Here is a 20,436-nt window from a genome sequence, read left to right as displayed (position 1 = left end):
AGCACTGCACGCCAGACATGGTCATTGGCCAGTCCCTGTGCATTGCACCCACTGGACGTAGCTGCAGGACATGCCAAGTTAGCACAGTTGGAGGTGGGTACTGTGATCAGCGTGCACAAATATCCAGAAGTCATTGCTTTCCCAGTCCATCGCTTAGGACGCCAGGTCCCTGGATGTCATAAGTAAGCTGGGCCTGGGGCGGGCTAAAGGGATCTTCAGAGCTCCTGGCCTATTGGAGTGAGGAATCATGTAGGAAGACGCTACATAGGGCATTTTTAACAAAGATAGGTAGCATGCTCACTACAGGATTCGTGCGACGAGCAAGCCTCTACTATTGGTGGATCATGATGAGTTTCTTTCCCATTTCCATGTAGGACTCCACCTTGTCTCAGGGTAGGTGATACTGACGGTGGTTGCAAGATCTGGACAGCAGTGCATAAATCTTACAAATCCTCTTTAGCTCCAAATGATTCCTTGGACCACTGATGGCATTGTTGCCTCAAGGATGTCCGCCTGGGGTGGCACTGAGGTGCTTTGGGACTTGGACTTCTATGTTCCCACGTCCCATTAGAGCATCTCCATCAGGGCACTACCCATCACAAGCATCATTTCCCTAGGAGTAAAAATATACCTTTATTTGACAAGAAACATGGAAAGTCTCTTTGTTATTCAGACTTCTTATTGCCTAAGAACTCTTTGACCTCATCATGAGTTGGGCGGTATCCCAGCGCTAATTGCGCCGGGATACCTCCCAATGCAATTAGCGTTACCGCAACTCAGTCCGACACAATTTCTGCCGGATCCCGAGTTGCGGGGTGGGGGGGGCAGTAAGTCCCCATGGTTTTGGGGGGCGCTATTACCACTGGCGGTAATAGCTCCAAAAATGGCCTTAAAGCTGGTGCATTCACCTCCAGCTAACAGCTGGAGGTGAATGCCCCGGAATACGGGATTGGACGGAGCAGTAAATGCGGTGGTAATAGAGTTACTGTCACATTTTCCTGCTCTGCCCAACTCATGATGATTTCCAGCTCTGGGAAGAGAGGTTCAATCACAGAAGATTTTAGGCTTCAAGCTATCAGTGTTTATCTGAAAGTCATCCCTCCATGCCTCAGTGATGGAACTTGCACCAAAAACACAATAACCCCCCTGCCTCCTTCGAAGGCTGGCGGATTCACCTACATTCCAGCCAGCTGGTATTTAATGCATCGAATCTGAAAGTGCTTTGTAGGGTCAATGCAGAGATTCTATATTTCAGCCACATATTCCATGTGGCTTATGTGTCATTGTATGAATGAAGGAACTAATGGGCAGAGGACCCCAAAATTCTGAGAATTAACCATTTGACATCAAGGCTTCCAGCGCGTAAAAACATTTTTGTTCCCATAATCTAGATATGCTGTTTCTCAAGCGGCTTCATCCAAAGAAGGGATCCGATGGTCATGAAAACAAATGCTTTATTGTAGAGGTCTGCCATCAGTGGCTCTCCAGTTGTTTTGAACTACGACTCCCGTGATCTCTCACCATTGACTATGCTGGCAAGGACCGATGGAGGTTGCAGTTCAAACATCTGGAGAGCCAAAGTTTGCAGACCCCCGCTTTACTGCATCATTGTATTTATTTGTTAGTCAAATTGAAGGTACCACTACCTACATCAATGCCAACGTTAGAGTAAAACAAATCCCCGAAGAGGCAGAACATGAATTACAATTGTCTCCTGGAGATTTACATTATGACTTTGTTCCGCTTTGTTTTGAAAATCCTGTATTTTCCTTCCCATAAGGTCAGAAAGTCCATTTGGGCTCTCAGTTTGTAAACTTTAGTTGTCTCCTAAACTTTTGTTCTAGCTTTTTGAAATCCTGACTACTTTGTTGCTGACAAGGAGACTTCTACTGACGCCCCTGAAGCTGCAGCTGAATCTTTATGTGCTGCTCTCAGTAGCCTAAGTGCTACCTGGGCAAGGAAGCTCCCAGAGCACCCCATTTTGTCACTTGGTAAGTCCTCTCACCCAAATGGTGTGTTGAATCAAAGGCTGTGGGCAACTCTGTATTTTACTCATGTCTACACCACGCTCTAGTCTTTTGACCATGCTAGTAACCACTTTCTACCTGAACACGATCAAAGTAACTATCAATGCATTTTTAAGTGCTGCAACTCGGCCATTTTCTGTGTGGTCCCTCTTTGGATTATTATAACATGTGGAACAGCTATCTCGCCAATTCTACCCCTGTAAACTCCTTGCATAGCTCACAAGGGCATCTTGGTATGAATGGAATCAGGTTTAGAATAGATAAGGGTCTCTCATAAGACTCAATCCACATCTGTGCGTGCTGCAGAAGCAGAAAGGAGAACGGCAGCTGGCGCCGAGGCGTGTCATGGAGGCCTGTTACTTTACAGAGTAAGCGCAGTGGGAAGTGGTGTCGGGACGAGAAGCCCAGTCGAGAGGGAGACGTGCTCCCAACCGATGTGAGATGTTTAGGTGTGCAGGCGAGTGCAGAGGATCAACAGAGCTGTCAGAGCTCTTGGAAGCAGCCGAGCAGACCACTGAAGATAAGCGGGAGCCAGCAACGGAACAGACAGAAGACAGAAGGTCCACCGCAGCATCAGCGAGGAGAACAGAGATGCCAAGGAAGACCGGTGAGGGTGCCTATCAATAAAGGTGATCCCGGGACGCTCCAGAAAAGACGTTTAACTGATTTTGAACACCGAACAAATAACATAATACAAAGGCGCCACGGGACACCAATTGGGGGAAACCTGTAACCCCCATTGCCAACAGCCAAAAGGATATGCTGGAGTAATGCAAAGGCAGCAAGGGCGCAATTCCTCTTACATGGGACACCAACTGGGGGAAACCTGAAACTAGGGGTGTACCGAATAGTAGATTTACTGTTCAGCCGAATACGGAATAGTTGGCCAAAGTATTCGGCCAGAACCAAATATTGAGCCAAATAGCGGTTTACTACTAGAAATGTGTCAATGTATGTATAGAAATAAATCTTATTGATTGGGACAGTTGGGAATAATGAGGATGCGCTGGTGGCAGGGTAATAATCAGTGCTTTAAATGGGAAAAAAAGAAGTGCATGTCACTAAGCTACTAAGCCGGACATTCCAGCGCAGCACTTTTGGCACCTGCATCATTTCAATGTTTAAATGTAGAGTATACCACTCCATAACCTTCACTATAGGCAACAGACAACCTCTTAGTTACAAGTCACAAAGTACATAGCATTATGTTGTATTTCAAAGTGTATAGGTCCCTTTCAACAGCTTGACAGGGTGTGTTACGGTGCATGGGGTGCACACAATTGCCAGAAAGACACCCATGTTGATAAAGATATACTTTTATTAGCAAAGGATATCAAAATAATATACTAATTAATAGTACGTTGATGTTTAGCTTTTGCACTAAGGAGTTTATCGTTGAGTGGTGAATCCAGCATCTGCAGCTTGCCAACATTCAACAGCCCTGTATCAAACGTGCATGCCCTGCTCAAGGCTTCACATTTTACCATTTGCACTGCTGAGGGCACGAGGTCCCAGCATGTACGTTATAGCTGTGTGGGGACACAAAGACTGACAAAAGAGACAGGAAGCGACCAGGAAACACACTTTTCATTTGGTTTTAGTTTGCTCATAGCAATAGTTCTGAACTGGCCTCCCACATAGCTTAATGAAGAGAGTGTGAACAGTTCATCTTTTGAACATTGCATCATGGTAAAAGCGGTTGTCTCTGCCATTAGGGCATTAAAGCTTTAACACTGGTACGTACATCACAATTGCCAATGAAACAATGTTAAAAGCAGAGCCATTATGCAAATCGCAGCCCATATGCAAACCCCATCTTGTAAATCAAGTAAAAAGGTGAAGCCCACTTAGTGAGATAGTATTCCGCCTGGTGTGCTGAGAGCACAGCAGCTCCATGTTTGTAACTCCTTTTGTTCTGCAGGGTGTGCCTTGATGGGCGCTGCGGGTGGTGGAGCATTCGTGTTTGGCAGTTGGCTGGTCACTTAACAGGAGTACGTCTGACAAGCACCTAGACAATTGCATCGTAATTGGCTTCTGCTGCGTGATGCAGGTAAGTGACACCTCTCTGGGCAAGAAAGCAGCAGTCCAAACAGAAACAGCCCAATACCTGGGAACCTAAAACAAAATATAACTGCATCAACAGCGTTTGTCCATATGTAAGGAAGAAACAGGTGACGAAGAATGCATAAACATTAAGTCGAAGAGCTTCTGTAGCACAACAAATGAAAGTCCACAGGCAGCCGTCTCAAAAGTAGCACTAGATTGAAGACGCAGATTCTTATTTCATTAAACCAGCAAATACTGTTCAGCAGCAAAATACAGAGACAGCTAAGTACATCAGCTTGCCTTCAGCCTTGGTGCCTTGAATCATACATCTAAAATCCACACTAGTGGGCTGCTCATTCTGCGAGCAATGGCCAATTCCTCTGTGTGATGCGTTCTTCCCAATTTACATGCTAGTCGCCAAATTGCATCTTACACTGAGGCAATTACTGGAAAAGGGAAAAGAAAGGCTTCATTGTGTGATTACAGCTTTCCGGCTGCCAGCCCACATTGGCGTCTCAGGCAGGCGCCTTTCACCATCCCAATGCCCTTCCCTCTGGAACACAGACTGAAACACCTGACGCACCTCAACACGTCTGCCACTAGCATACAGCAACCACCACCCGAAAGGAACTTGGTATAGCTGGCCTCACATTGACTCTCTCAACAATAGCAATCTATCTCTAACCCTCAACATCACCCACCCATGTGTCTGACCTCTCTTGAGCTGCTTAGTCGAGCCTTGCCAGCCACCCAAGTCCTAGAACAGCTACATGCCCACACGCATCCCCTAAACTAAACCCACTAGAATTTTCCAACCACATTGACTACGGTCACCAAAGGCGTTCAGCCAAGGAAAAAGTGCTTTGAGGCCACACAAGTGGGGAAAGAGCGCTATATAAATAACCAAATACAATACAATACATGTACATGGGGCTGCCCAGGTTTCCTTTTTAAGAGCAGAGCGCCAGCCCCGATTTTAAAGTCCTCGCAGCTGCCTTCGCATCGCGGAGTTGAAACGGGAGAAAGGTGCCTTCAGTTTCCCACCTTACCCTGCCAGGTCAGAGAGTACTGGCCTGTCCTGTGGATTTTCCACGGTAATGTTAACGTTTTTATTATCTCAATAGCAAAGAAACATGTGCTATTATTCATTCCTCCCTATCTCTGCTTTTAACGTTCATTGGCTCCAAGCAAATGCTCTGAAACAAAGCAGAATACTTTGAGAACCTCTGCTCTGCCAAGCCTGACCATCTGTGATTGTGCACACAATCAATGCAAACAATTTGAGAAAAGCAGAACACATGTGATCAAGCAAGGCTTGGAATTGGCAAACAATAGACCTGCATTCACATTTAAATGCTGCATTCTTTTTCTGCTCGCCGAGTTTCTGTCAGGTGACCTCATTGACTTTCCATGCTCCAGACGACCCCTCCCGTGCCCCTTAATACACATCTCCAGTGGAACTAACCTTTGATCTGCCGGGTTTTACTTTGCTTCCTCTAAGGGAATGCTGCCGTACTTGGTTCAGGTGCTGGAGAGACAGATCAATCGCTCTGTTTCATGAAGTGGGCGATGGATGGCTGGAAATTCAAACTCCAGTAATATGAAATGACAAGGAATGGCAAATAGCAAGGGTTGGGGGGGAGAGGAATGCCATAAATAAAGTGAGCAGATGAGGGGCAGAAAGACAGAGAGAGAGAGTGTACGAGAGAGGGAGGGGGGTTGAGAAGCAGGAGCAGCTTGATGCAGGAGTCATATTTTGCAGGGGAAACTATTCAGCTCTGAGTGATTATTCAGTAAGTATTTGGCCGAAACTGAATATCTAATTTTCAGCTGGAATTCGGCCGAATACGTACTGAAAGCCAAATTTCGGTACACTCCTACCTGAAACCGCATTGCCAACAGCCAAGATGCCATAAAGGAGTAATACATAGGTGGCAGGGGCGCAACTGCCCTTATATGGGACACCAACTGCAGGAAACATGTAACCCACACTGCCAAGAGTCAAGAGACTTTGAAAAGAGACAGCCATTGTTCAGCCCTCCTCACATAGGATACTGGTGTGGAGATTTTTTTAACTATTGCCACTAAGCATGATTACAGTTGTAGGAGTTTTTACATCCTAGCAGGTGAGTAAACCAGGAGAGGGATCAATAGTCGTTAGTCCTGGCAGGTGAGTGGACCAGAAATAAGTTCTTTTGAAGCTGTATGATTGTGGCAAGAAGTGTGGCCTTATCAGAAGTAGTTGTTTTGCTATCCTGACCAAAGTATTTCATTTGAAGAATAAGTGTGGCATTACCAGAAGTAGTTGTTTTGCTATCCTGACCAAAGTATTTCATTTGAAGAATAAGTGTGGCATTACCAGAAGTAGTTGCTGTGCTATCCTGACAAAAGTATTCAATTTGAAGATGTGTAATATGCTGATAATTACTTTACAGTCTATGAAAAACAATTGCTTTGATTTATGTACATATATTTTGAGACATTTGCCTTATCAAAAAGGATATCGGGAATGACACCATTTGCTTTGAGTTCTAAACTTGTGTTTTGTAAGAGAGACATTTGCTTTCTCAAGAAGAATATTGAGAAAGACGTCAATAGCTTTGATTTGTGGAACAAGTGTTTATGAAGGAGACATTTGCTTTGACAAGCAGACGGTCTCATTTGAAGAACAAGATCTTTTTGGTTGAACTGAACAGAACTTTGTTAAAACAGAACTTCTTCAAGGATTTTCTTGCATTGATCCAGGGGAAGGGACTCTAACCCTGGTTCCAAAGAGTACTTTTAAAACCTTATAACTTTTTTTTTACTTGACTTAATCGTATTTACAATTTTTGCAAGAAAATTATCACGTTTCTCCAGTCCCAGACAGAGTGAAAAGTAAAAGGTAAAAATCGTCTGTATCTCCGCTCAGATTTGCACTGTTGAGCGTCTTATTTTGCACTACCATGTAATCCATTTATCAGTTACAGTTTTTCCCTCAACCGAGTCCAGAGCTGTCTCCAATGTTTGAACTTTTACTGTATTGAATTGAAGACAACCAAATAGTCCTTGTGTTATTTTGTTGTATGCATTAGTGTGAGGGTCAGGGGCATTTGGTAATAATAGCCCTGAACCCTCATTAGCAACCTCCCTTCACTCTGGTGTTAACTTGGGCTTATGAGCCTTTAGGGCCAAGTGTAGTGAACATATAGTTCTTAATCAGTAACCTGTCATGCATGGATGGGATGCAGAGTAACTCTTACACCAAATAATCAGACCAACTCAGGAAGTTAGCAAAGTCTCATTCGACTGTTTTAATATCAATTGTCTAAAACAGGGAGATACAACGGACATCGACAGACATTTGCTCGAGCTCTCAACGCATCTTACATAAAAACACACTTATATACAAAAACTGTGTCATAAGTGATGTCATACTATGTGGTAAATAAGAAAAACCTATGAGGGATTGTGATAGGCTAAAGGGGAATATCTAAGTATACTTTCTTATACAGAGTTGGGATGTGATAGGACATCTACTGTCAGGTGGACAACTTAAGCATGCCTCTCGTGTAAGTCATCGTCAACAGTTATTTAGTACGCAGAATACTATTGGCTCTTAAACTATAAGGCCCTTCATTATACGGCCCTCTATAACTGGTTGGCACGCTTGTGCCATGTCTGGAACATAAGGTCAGACCCAGGTGCTGGGAGGTGGACAGGACTTTTGCTTCCCACCCAATTAGCCCCTCATCTGTCATCGCCCATGCCTTCTGCCATGAAGACTGTCTTTGAACTTGGCCTTGCAGTGGATTCTCATGCCCAACTCGTATTTCCATCCTTGGCTCATGTGACAGGAGACCATATTTTGGCCTTTTTTGCAGTAATTAATTGTCTTTAATTAATAAACTTGGCACTCATGGTGTTCCTTCTTTGTACCTTAACACAAGATGATTCAGCGTCTCTTGGTTTCTGGTGTTCATGGATAGATAACCAGTAATTGGCTGCTTCAGCTTTGATAGCAGGCCAAACAGCATCACCCTTCAAGTCTGCGATCTCCAGCTAATTCTTGCTGCGACACACACAGCTCTCAATCCTTCTTTCTCTATGGATTTGAACTTACTAAAATTGTGACACCGATATCCAGACACTATACGATGGTGGCTTCGCCTGCAGTCTATTCACTACGTATAGCTAGCTTCTAGGATTACTTAGTCTACTTGCATTGCTGCGTCTGTACAGTTATTAAACGGTTTGCGTTTTCTGCAGTGTGTCGCACACACATTCAATCTTCTTTTCTGCATAAGGATGTTCATTCGATTCCTTATTTTGTCATCAGTTTCTATAAGGTCCATACATTTTCTTCTTCTTATCTTCTTAGTGCGTCACTCTCACTTCTTATGACATCACAAGCTTTTCTTTCACTTGTTTTCATATTCATTCGTGCACCTCTTCCAAGAGTTTGTCCTTTTTTCGGGAATACATCTGATATGGCTTTCTTAATGGATACCTTTTCTCAAATACTCATCGCGGTATGGTCACAACTACTGGTGTTAAGCATGGTTCAGTTTCAGGCTTCCAACATACAGGCAGTAGTGGGGGGGCAGAACTTCCTTTTGAGGCCTTCGGCTGCTCCTCTACACTAGCACTCGGTGGGGGGGGGGTTTAAAGCTTAAAATGTCCTTATCCACCACTTATGTCCTTAGGAAAGTTAGAGTTTCTAGATTTAGGAATGGCTCTAGTCACCTCTATGTCCTACATTTTCTAAGGACTTACTATAACAGTAGTGGGCAATGGCATTTTGACTTGGTTGATTTCATTTGAAATCGCTTGTAAACTGGTGTGACTGGCAACAGTCATGCTGTGGGCCTAGTGAGTGGGCCTCCTTAGAGTAGCTCTTAAGCAATTCTAGAGTTGAGTGAGCCTGAGCAAGTGAAGTATGAGGGTATAAAGGAAGCTCTTGTTCCCATATTTGGAAAGATAGCCAAAGACGTTTAGGAAGAAAAAGGGGGAATGTAAAGATGGGCAACCTGGGTGAAGGGTTCCCCTCAAATGAATGACTTGTTAAATGGGCACAAAGGGAAGGCCTCTGAGGGCATGAAACATTTGGTCATGCTGCTGCACATAGTTAATAAAAAAAAATATTTTTTATTTTTTTATTATTAGTTGGTATAGCTGAATAAATCAACTTTACAACAACAATTATTACACACAATATAAATCTAAACTTCAAACATATTACACACAATGTATATCCAAACATCATTATACGGCCACAATGGTACAAACCTATTCATGATTACATTACATGTCATTTAGTTTGGCAAAAATTGCATCTAAGAATCTCATAATAGCAATGTACACTGAAATCCGCTTAGTTGAAAAGAATACCTTCCATTTTTCCATTAAGTTAAACGTTTGAAATTGACAATGTTTGATTTAAAATAATTCACGTTCATTTACAACACCTGGACATGTCATAAACAAATGTCATAAAGGTTCTCTTGTTTGCTTATTCCCACAAAGCCGACAAAAGTCTGATTTATCACAGATCTTACGAGTCACCAAAATTTCACCTGTATTCCATAAATTGAGTCGAAAACGCAATATCGCAGAGCGGAACACTGGATTTGGATAACGTAGCAGATAAGGCTCACATTGACCAAGTTTCTTTTAATAAAAATTATTTGAGTTGCATTGAAACATGGCTGATTATAATGTTCTGAATGGTAAGAAGCAGGCTATGACTGATGACTTGTAGGTGCCACACAGAGTCATCAGCCAGGTCAGAGTATACCACAAGGACAAGAAGACTCCTAAAAAATCTGAGAAAGCAAAGAGTTCTGGTCAAGAAAAACTCCTTCCATACATGGCCACAAAACATATATGGGTAAGGACCACTTACATTCCTTAAATTAGCTAGTGGACACCCTCAATAGTGTGGTGGACTGGAGAGCAGTGAGTGTGCACAGCAACTGTTAATTGTTACTTTTGTTTCTAGTATCGTATAGAGTTAGGCCTCTGAGTGGGGTGCAAACCCGTTATAGGGTGCCTCTGTGAAAAGCACTCAAAATTGGAACAAGAAAGAAAAACCTTGCCTAATCAGCCAGTGGTGTGGGCTGAACACTCAATGTCCACTTAGTGGTTTCTAATGTTTTATATGATCGAAAAACAGTATAGCAGTTTACAAAAGCACCAATTGTGTTTTATTCATCAATAACTTTCTCCTTAGTCAAGTAATAATCACTGTGATTAATGGCATGATGACTATCCCCCGTCAACACCCAAGAAATGCCCCAGGCAAAGGTGTCTGGGAGATGGCTTGGAAGAGAAAATATTCTTTAAAGGATCCACTAGAATTGCTAGAATTGTGAGCCAAAGCTAACGCCCCAAATAGGTCAGGTTGCCCTCAAAATGTTTACTCCAAATGTAAGAGGAAGACTTACACTGTGATTTCTAATAAGCCCCCTGGGTCAAACCCTGTGGCTCTTCCTGCCTATACCAGCAAGGGAGAAAACATCAGAGTGTTGGAACAGATACAGGCAGATGAAGATTTACTAATAAAGAACCCAAAGAAAATACTTACAAAAATTAGAGAGCTCGACTGGATATCTACCTTGGAAACAGCAGGAAAGAACATACTAACTACACACCTGCCACCTAATACGAAGAATACATTAAGAAGTTCCCATCAAGGAAGGGGAGAGACATGCTGCTACGTGCACGCTTAAACTTACTGCCGACCAATGAGATCTTGGCCATTAGAGGCAAGTCGGAAACCAACTTTTGCCGTTTCTGCAAAACACAAGAAAAGGAAACAATCCGTCACTGGGCCTCATTACGACCCTGGCGCTAAGCGAAAAACGATGGCGGTAAATGCTTACCGCCATCGTTTTCCGCCAGGTCCGATCATGACCCGTGACCGTTAACTACGATGCCAATAGCGGCATCGTAGTTAACGCTGCCGCAAACTGCGCTAAGGGTGCGCGCACGCGACCGCCCACACCGTACTTAGCGCCATGGCGGAAAGGCACGCAAATGCCGACCCAAGCGGACATGCACCTAACGCCATCATTGAGGCCGCTAAGTACCTTACCGCCATGGTGCAAATAACGCCATCGCGAACCAACCGTAAAGGGCCAATTCAAGTGAATGCAGCTGCCACAGGTGCACAGAAACAGCACAGGTGAAGGCAATACAGACTCAGGGGAGTATAAAAAGAGCACACCCCACCCCTACCCACACCCAGTCACACTCCACAATGATGCCAATACGACTAGCAATGTTGGGGCTGGAGGACCTGATAGCAATGCATGTGCTACTACAACAGCAACAGCAACAACAACAACAACAGGCAGCACAGAGGAGACGCAGGAGGAGAAGGAGGGCAAGGCAGGCCCAGCAAGCCCCACCAGCACAGCCAGTGCCACCACGCAGGCAGCCCCCAATCCCACGCATCAGAGCCAATCCAAACAACCTCACTGCTGAGCAGATCCACACCCTGTACCGTTTGGACAGGGACACCATCACCGCCATCGTAGACATGACACACAACGACATCGTCAGCATGATAGAAAGTCCAACCGCCATCCCCCCCCTACTGAAGGTAGTGGCTGTACTCCACTTCCTGGCCACAGGCACCTACCAGCACACAGTGGGGCACCTGCATGGCATTTCACAACCATTATTCTCACGAACACTCATCCAAGTGCTTGATGCCCTCCTCAAGCACACAGACGACCACATCTCATTACCACGGACTGCCCAGGAGATTGCAAACACCAAAGTGGGTTTCCATGCACTAGCCAGCATACCCGGTTGCATTGGTGCCATCGACTGCACCCATGTGGAATTGGTGGTTCCACGTGCCATGGAGGTACCGTACCGCAACCGGAAACAGTTCCACTCTATCAACGTGCAAATGGTCTGTGACTCCAACAAGATCATCACACATTGTTGTGCCCGATTCCCCGGATCAACCCATGATTCCATGATCCTGAGGAACTCCACAATACCACGCTACATGGAGCGACATGCAGGCCCAAGATCCTGGCTACTCGGTGAGTGCTATGTCATGGAAGTGGGCATGGGAATGACGTACCAGTGCATACTCCACCTGGCAGCAAGGGGGGGGGGATGATGCATACTCCACCTGGCTGAAAGGGGGGGGGGATGATGCATACTCCACCTGGCTGAAAGGGGGGGGGGGATGATGCATACTCCACCTGGCTGAAAGGGGGGGGGGGGATGATGCATACTCCACCTGGCTGTGAGTAACACAGAGAACGGATACAGAGGAAGGCCACTCACAATGCACTAAACCCCTCTGCATACATAGGGTGATGGCATGCTAAACAGGCCATGGCAGCAATGGGCATATACTGGTTGCATAGTGTGAATCAATTAGTGCATGTAGAAGTGAGCCAAGGTAACAGTTCCATGCCAGCCATGGTGGGACATCATGTTCCTGGACAGACAACATGACTGACACATACATTCTCGCCTACATACAGGTGATGCAGCCTACCCCCTGAAGAGGTGGCTCCTCACGCCAGTCCGGAACCCGCAGAACCAGCACGAGGAGGACTACAACCGTGCACATACACGTACTCGTGTGGTCATAGAGCAGACATTCGGCCTCCTGAAGGCACGGTTCCGAAGCCTCAGCAGGTCTGGTGGGGCACTCCTGTATGGCCATGAGAAGGTGGCAAAGATCGTCATGGCATGTGTCATGCTGCACAATATGTGCGTCAGACGGAATGTGCCCCTGCCCCCTGACGCAGAACTGCAACCACCTGACGATGAGGATGAGGATGAGGAGGGTGCAGAAGGGGCGCCACCACATGGAGGAGGCGATGCACAGGAGGGGCGTGCCATGCGCCAAAGTATCATCAACCACTGCTTCTAGCACACACGGCTGGTGTTCATCGCATGGAGACAGCACTTGGGGCACTGTGTGACTCTGGGGCATGCACACTGAGGACTGGACACCAATAAAGCACACATACGCAATGAAAATGTCCACACGTTTCCTTTTGTGAAACGAATAAACTGTATTTGAACTATGTACTGTCGTGTCACACCCCCTCCCACCTCCCACCTCCCCCCTGCACACACCCCCCCCCAAACTCCCCCCTTAACTCCCCAACACACCACCCCGCCACCCCCCTGCACACCCCAACACACCCCCTCCCACCTCCCACCTCCCCCCTGCACACACCCCCCCCAAACTCCCCCCTTAACTCCCCAACACACCACCCCGCCACCCCCCTGCACACCCCAACACACCCACTCCCCCCTCCACCCTCCCCCCCCCCTGGAATCCCAACAAAGGTGTGAGTTGGTCTGTGCAGCAGTGTCAGTAGTAGGATTCCTACACTGTCCGGCCACTATTGGCAGCCCCCTCCACTGGCCCCCGGGGCACCCCTGCCTGTGCTGCGGAGGTTCCTCCCCGATCGGCGGATGGGGCTGCTCGGTGTCGAGCTGGCAACCGAGGAGGATCCTGCCTGCTCATTTGGACGCATGGCCCGTATTGTCTGCACAAGGTCAGTGATGGCGTGCCGCACAGCAGCTAGTTCCGCGCAGATGTCCTTTGTGGACGACTCTATAGCTGCCTTCACAGTCTCAGCACATTTATCCATTGCTGCACTTGACCCCCCACATTCAGCAACATGTTCTTCGAGCAGCGAGGAAAGTTGCTGCTGCCGGGTGGCAATCGCCTCCAGAGAATGGTTGGGATTCTGGGCCATGGCTAATGGCAGTGGCATTCCCATTGGGCTGATCTGCCCCTGCAGCGGGGATGGAGTGGCTGGCCAATCGTCATCCTCTGGCTGACCCTGTGTGGCATCCACATGCGGGCTGCTTAGGGACAGGTAGGGGGAATGAGGGTGGCCTGTGGGGCTCCTGACATCACTCTCCTCAAAGGTCCCTGCTTCACTATCGGAGGAGGCAGCAATGGCAGCAGTCTCCCCAAGTGTGCTGCTTGCAGCAGAGGCTGTGGCTTCTGTGGGCATGATTGGTGTGATGTCTGCTGCTGCTGCTGCTGCTGCTGTACTGCCTGCTGGGGTGGCTGTCTGTGCCCTGTCCTGTTTCCCTTGCATGGATTTTGCCTGCTGTGGTGTTTTCCTCGGGACGACAGAGGTGGAGGGTTGTGGCGTTGGCACAGTTGGCCTGGCCCTCTTGGTGGGTGTGGAGGCTGTGGTGTCCTCTTCCTCAAGGTCGGAATTTGAGCCTGTGGTGGGACAGAGGAGGGAGAGTGTTATTGATGGGTCTGCGGACATTGGCCGGGCATTGTTGCGACTGGCATCTCATCAGTTAGTACATGTGGCACATTTCATGCAGGGGAAAAAAGTTGACTCCCTTTTGTGTGGAAGTAGCATGGAGGTATGTGGGTGCCTGCAGTTAGGGTGTGCATGCTGCATGTGTACAGGGTGCAGATCGGATGTATCTGTGGGCAGTCTCCTGCTGATGTGTTGCATTCACACTATGGGCCAACATTGTACTTCACATGAATGGACTTTGCATGCCTTGATTTGAGCCACCTACCTGCATCGCCCGATGTCGGGGCTCCTCTCTCCATTCCTCCTACTCCTTCAATGCTCTGCATTCCGATTGTGGAGGCACAGATTTCCTCCCATGGCTGCAATTTTATAGGGGACTCCGATCCTCCCCCAGTTGCCATTGCCAGGTTCATGTTGGCTGATAGTATGCTCCTGACTCTGAGCCGGAGATCGTCCCACCGCTTGCGGCACTGTTTGACATTGCGGGGTGTCGTTCCCACGGCACTGACCCGCTGAGCTACCAGTGCCCATATGGCCTTCTTCTTGGTTATGGCCGGTCTTGTCAGTTGGTTGGAGAATACCACTGCAGCGTTCTCCTGTAGGGTCTCCGCTAGAATGGTGAGCTCCTCTCTGGAGAAGCGGTCTTGCCGCTGGCGGTCACAGGCTTTTTTCAAAACTTTCGGCATCTTCCTGCAGGTAGAAGGTTGAAGCCGGTATTGGCGGGGTCTCAGGCTCGGATGTCCAGTGGTTTCGGAGGATGGCAATGGATTGTGTTTTTAAAGATGGCCGCCGTGCTCTTTCCCGTTCCGCCGCGGTGACGCTACTTCCGGTTCCGCTTATCTACGGTCAACGCTAATTGCGGTGACCGCTAACTACGGTCACCGCTATGTACGGCGGTGGCGGTGGTGCACCTTGCGCCGCATACGATGCCGGTAGGTGCCGTTTTGGGGGCATTACCGCCATGGCGCTGTTTACATTACCGCCATGGCGTAATGCTCGTGCGCGATGGGTCGTAATGTGGCGCACTTTACACCATCGTCCCACGGCGTTAACGTTCATTACGCCATGGCGGTAATGACGGCGGATTACCGCCAGGGTCGTTACTCCTAAAATGTGCCGCAAACCAACATATAAGAGAACAATACCTAAGGTCAATCTTCTCGGACTTCATCATCTCGAACGAAGAAATATGTTGGTTTTGTTTGATTGGAGGAGAGAAAACGCAATGGCAAATAGCTACATAGAAAATACTGGAAGCCGTAAATTTGCCGAGATAGGCACATTTTTGGAGAGTGAAGTTCTTTTTTCTTCTCTCTCTTCAGCACGACAAGAGCATGACAAAAAGTCTATTTTTGTAAAAATCTTTTTGATTAAATACAAATTAAAAAAAAAAGAAGATAGGGGTACTACAGAGGTTTTGGCCTCTAGTTTCAGAGACCGCTCCCCTGGATTTGAAAATCTGCTACTCAGAGACCTGTTAAAAAGCCCTTTTTATGATTCAGGCGAGATAAACTCTCCCAAGGATCTTTGGAAAACGACCCCTTCTCTCCAGAAAAATAACAATTCATAGGATGTGTTATAGGTCCCCACCCTAAAGAGGCTGGTCTTCATCATGAAAAGTAGCTATAGGGATAGTCAGAAAAATTATTGTGGTCGTTCTTTACCAGTATGCCTCACTTAAAACAAGGGGACCATGCCAAAAAGAGCTAGTTAGAAAGTGTGGGCGGGCATACGTTAGGGTCAGAAAGTCCTTATCGCCTCACCTTTTTGCTACCTTTGGTTCCCACTAAATTATGTATACCCTTTTCGGAATCCTGACGTTTTGCTGACAGGGAGATTGATACCGTTCCTCATTTCTCACTGTGGCATCAATTCCACCTCTGGGCATCTTATGTTGTTTCCAGGTAACACAAGAGAATTGCACCGCCGGCCAATTCAAAGATGGCAGTCCCACAATGTCGTCGGTCCATTTCAAGATTGCATTACTGCAACACCAATAGCATCACACTCAGTATGCGGTGACGATCCGGAAGGGAAGCAAAGACATATTCAAGCTCGTGAGGCTGGCTGCCATGCCCCAGCGTTCAGGTAATACCCTGTCACAAGGGACAATTCGGCCATGTTCCTTGTGTTCTTTGTTGTGTTGTTCAGGAGTCTGTCCTTGTGATGCCCTTGTTTTTCTACCCAATCTTTCCTGACTTCAATTAATTCAGAGACATCCTCCCTAAACCTTTGACTTAAACCGTGGCACATTATTCTGCTTCACTTTCAGGGATACCACCTGGAGGGGTTTTCATTGACTGAAGCTGTTTCCCTTGTTCTTGGAGATTCGACTTGGTATCATTGGGCCACCTACATGTACCAATGCTTTGTGGTACTGTGGCTACAAGCCAGGACCGGCCTTACCTTTTCCACCACCATCATCTTCTGAATTATGTTAGGCCAGTCACGGAGAGAGACTACTACTGAAGTCTCACTGAAGGTTGAAAAGAAATTCTGGCTGGCATACTGCCATTTATAGCCCACGTCCATACCTGGGTATGTGCAATCCCAAAATACTAAATGTTTTCCCTCGGTGGGATTTTTCAGTAGGAAAGTGTGTTGAATAGTAGGCCAGTAGAAGCTGTGTGTTTTACTTTTGGCCACACCATTATGCAACCTTTTTGCTCCCTGAACACAACAGTGACTACCAATTAATTTCTAAGTCCTACTAGCCAGCCATTTGGTTCTATGTGAAATGACCTATTTTTAAAGGTATCAAGAGCAAAAGACCGATTTACAATTCCCAATTTTATATTGATCAGAAAACCAGCATTGTAAAGGTCTTTTGTGTTTTTTTTTTTATATTCGGGGGGTTTCACCCCCAAACTCCCATTGTTCCTCCCTGCCCCCAAACACCTTATGCTGTGGGATTTTCCTTAAATCGGCTGTTTTACCACCCAAACCCCCATCTCTCCAGCCCCACCACCCACCCCATCCCCCAAACACATACATACACACCAACACACACGCAACCACACACTTCCCTGTTTTCCTCGTCCTGCACTTCCGAGTCCCGATGTGCCTATCAGCCCCTTCGCGCACTCGCAGGGGCGTGACAGTTCCATTTAGAAGGACCGCTCTGTGCAGTCACCGAACAGTCTTTATAAATCGGTATTTTGGTGAAAAGATCTTTAGAAAAAGATCTTTTCACCTAGAACGTGCCATTTACTGCGTGGTTCATCTTTGTGTGGTTTTAACACAAGGAACAGCCATTTTAGCCATTCTGCCTGTATGAGCGGTTTATAGAGCTCAGAAATGCATCTTGACACGAACAGAACGTGGCTTAGACTACATTAGGGTCTCTCAGAAACCTCAAATCAACATGTTTGTGAAATATAAGCAAGACTGGCCATTCCTGATTGGATGGCTGACACAACTTTGAAATATGCACGGATGTTGATTGGTAGGCAGGGTTAACCCCAGCTGCTCTGTGTGTGTTTATAACAAGTGTGACCCTAAGCCATTCTGGAAGGCGATTACTTACTGGAAGCTAGCGGAATGATGTTGAATAGATGAGATATCCCTGAATACCCCCGAGTCTGGCTGTGCTGCTGACTCCTGATCCTTCTGACTTTCAAGCTCTGGCTTTCCATGCACAGGATGTCTGCTTTAAGCTCTTCCTCATCCTTAATGTGATGTCAAAATTGAAGCCTCTGATCTTCGTTCACTCTTAACTCCCCTGAAGCTTCCTGGACCAGTGATACACACCAGACCTAAAGTGGGATTCCCTGCTGACTACTGGAACCCATATGATTGTGTTGTTGCCGCTCAGACGTTCCTTCCCCCTCCTGGGACATGCTGGGTGGACATCTGGAACTCCTCCGAGGGGGACCATCCTGCATCTTTTCCTGAAACACTTTGTCCTCACCAGAGCCAATTGCAATGGAAGGTCAAGGGTCAACATTGTGCTTCCACAGTGCTGCTGCTGTGCCCTTCAATTTGTGGGTGATCTGCATCATTTTGATCACCCAGCCACCTCAAAAGGCTCTAGTGGTAGGCCCTGCAAAATAAAATCTTGATGCTGGAACTGACCTCTGTACCCAAGACTCTTAGACCTTATGGACCCCACCCAGCAGGCTAGGTCTCATCACTGGGGGATTTTCTCCTCCAATGAATCCCTGTCCCTTCTTGGTCAAGTGGCCTCATGTGCAGTCCTTCTCCCAGGATCCACTGACTGCTACAACCACCACCATAGTGCTTGACCCTTCTTCTCCATGCCCATGGATATTGAATACAGGGATGAAACTCTTCTGTTGGGGTACATTAACCTTGCCAGACTGAAGGTTGCTTCTTCTGATGCTCCCGTGACACAATGGTGACACATCCTGCACTTTTCATTAGAACCACAAGGTTACTTCAGACTTTATACCGTTAAAGTATATGGACACATTTTGAGATACCAAAAACTGAGTACAAGTACATACAATTTTAGTCACAGGTACAATTGTAATACATCGTTTTTTAGGTTGGGATTTGACATTTTTGGGGATAATGGGGGTTATTATGGATTTGGCATTAGTGTTAAATCTGGAGGTATTTACCAAATACCACCAGATTTTTTGTCTGCCAAATTCAGGGTTTCTTGAAATACTGCTGGTGGTATTCTGTGGGAATGCCACCAGAGATTTTCCAGGCAGACTTTTAGCTGAAAGTCCACCTATTTTTACCTCCAACTTAGAGGTGTAGGTAAAAATTCCAAAGTGTCCTCAACATTTTAACTTTTGTTACTGAACAGAAGGGAGCCGCAATGCACTTCCCATCAATACAGTAGAAACAACTCCTACTATGGGCCATGGTAATAGGGTAAAAAAGTGGGCATCTATCATGCCCTTTGTTAGGTAAGATTTAAATAGTAATGATAAATCTTCTTGACCTGTGCCAACCCCAGAACATTTTGCTTTACTGGTGGATTCTTTTTCCTTTTACCTCTGTGAGTGGGAACATTTTTCCACACTCACAGAATCTTTTACTCTTATTATGCGCGTCATTTTTAGACTCTCCATAGTGTCTTTTAAAAAGTTATCCTCATTGACAACTCTTTGGCAATAAGTGCCTGTTGTTGCTAGGTTGGCCTAGAGGCTCCCCTTTTAACTTTCTCTGGCTAACCTTGACAGAACTACAGTTCCCGAAGGGTAGAAAGGATCTTTGGATCCCTTTTACATATTATTTGGTGAAACCATCACATCCCACCTTATGTGGAGTGCTGGGAAGATACAATGGAGGTCATTACGACCCAAGAGTAGTGTTTTTTTCCAGTGCCTGGCAATGGAGAATCACTGGGGCATTATTACAGCCCCAGTGGTCAATGAAGCCAGGCGGTGAAAAAAGTAACTCCCCATTCCCATTCGTGTTCATAGGACTCAATGGGAATGGGGAGGACGGTAGCACCGGCACCATTCATAATGATGCTGGTGCTAACGTCAAAGTCTGCGAGCGGGTGCCTTTCTGCACCGTTGTTACCGGACCAGCATACTCATAATGAGGCCCAATGTATCCCCTTTCACACTAAAACTGTAATAGTTCTGTTACCTGGACATGCTTAACTTCAATGGCTGGTGGCCGTGATACCTTTTACTAATTTGGTGCACCTTTACCGCGGGCTGTTTTCACAGCTGCAGCAAAGGCACCCAAGGGCGCTCATTTTACCAAAATGGCCCCTGTCTTGTTCTTTTGCTATTTTAGTGTTTCTTGTCCTTCCTTCTTCCTTCCCCTGACATCCAGGGTGACACATTACATTGTGCAATGTTTATCTTCGGCAGGAGTCCCCTGGACTCCCCACACAGGCTCCAGTATGTCTGTGAAGGCAGGAAGCGAGGGCAGAGTCCAAAATTCCACTATCCTTTGTCTTCCTCCTTGCCTGAATGGGGACCAATCCCAGTGGGGGGGCTGGCTAAAAGCAGGTGTTAAAACCTCCATGGCGCAAAGGGAACTCGGAGTATGGCGGTAAGGGATTACCGCCACCGCTCTCGTTAGCGGTGGCCGCTATCCCTTACCGCCATACTCGGAATGAGGCCCATAGTGTTTCGATGTTTCTTTGCAGGCTAGAGTGGGGTTTAGAACCT

The 20,436-nt window shown here is 46.6% G+C and overlaps 1 protein-coding gene across 1 annotated transcript; it reads right to left on the bottom strand.

Annotated features, from left to right (window-relative positions):
- Nucleotides 1–13,393: 13,393 nt before the first annotated feature.
- Nucleotides 13,394–15,427, bottom strand: LOC138526774 (nuclear apoptosis-inducing factor 1-like). Its single transcript, XM_069637458.1, has 2 exons — nt 14,598–15,427; nt 13,394–14,283 (listed from the first exon to the last, which is right to left on the bottom strand). The coding sequence occupies exons 1-2, from the start codon at nt 15,016–15,018 to the stop codon at nt 13,442–13,444; spliced, it is 1,263 nt and encodes a 420-aa protein (XP_069493559.1). The 5' UTR covers nt 15,019–15,427; the 3' UTR covers nt 13,394–13,441.
- Nucleotides 15,428–20,436: the final 5,009 nt, after the last annotated feature.

This window comes from Ambystoma mexicanum, chromosome 14 (genome assembly GCF_040938575.1).
Source record: "Ambystoma mexicanum isolate Mex_15411 chromosome 14, UKY_AmexF1_1, whole genome shotgun sequence".
Taxonomy (NCBI): Eukaryota; Metazoa; Chordata; class Amphibia; order Caudata; family Ambystomatidae; genus Ambystoma; species Ambystoma mexicanum.
This window is presented reverse-complemented; position numbering and strand designations above follow the sequence as displayed.

Bases quoted from the DNA above. Each gene is read 5' to 3' on its own strand.
- LOC138526774 (XM_069637458.1), bottom strand. From the start codon at position 15,018: ATGCCGAAAGTTTTGAAAAAAGCCTGTGACCGCCAGCGGCAAGACCGC. The intron at 14,284-14,597 runs GTAGGTGGCTCA...GTCCCACCACAG, and splicing joins CCCGACATCGGGCGATGCAG to GCTCAAATTCCGACCTTGAG.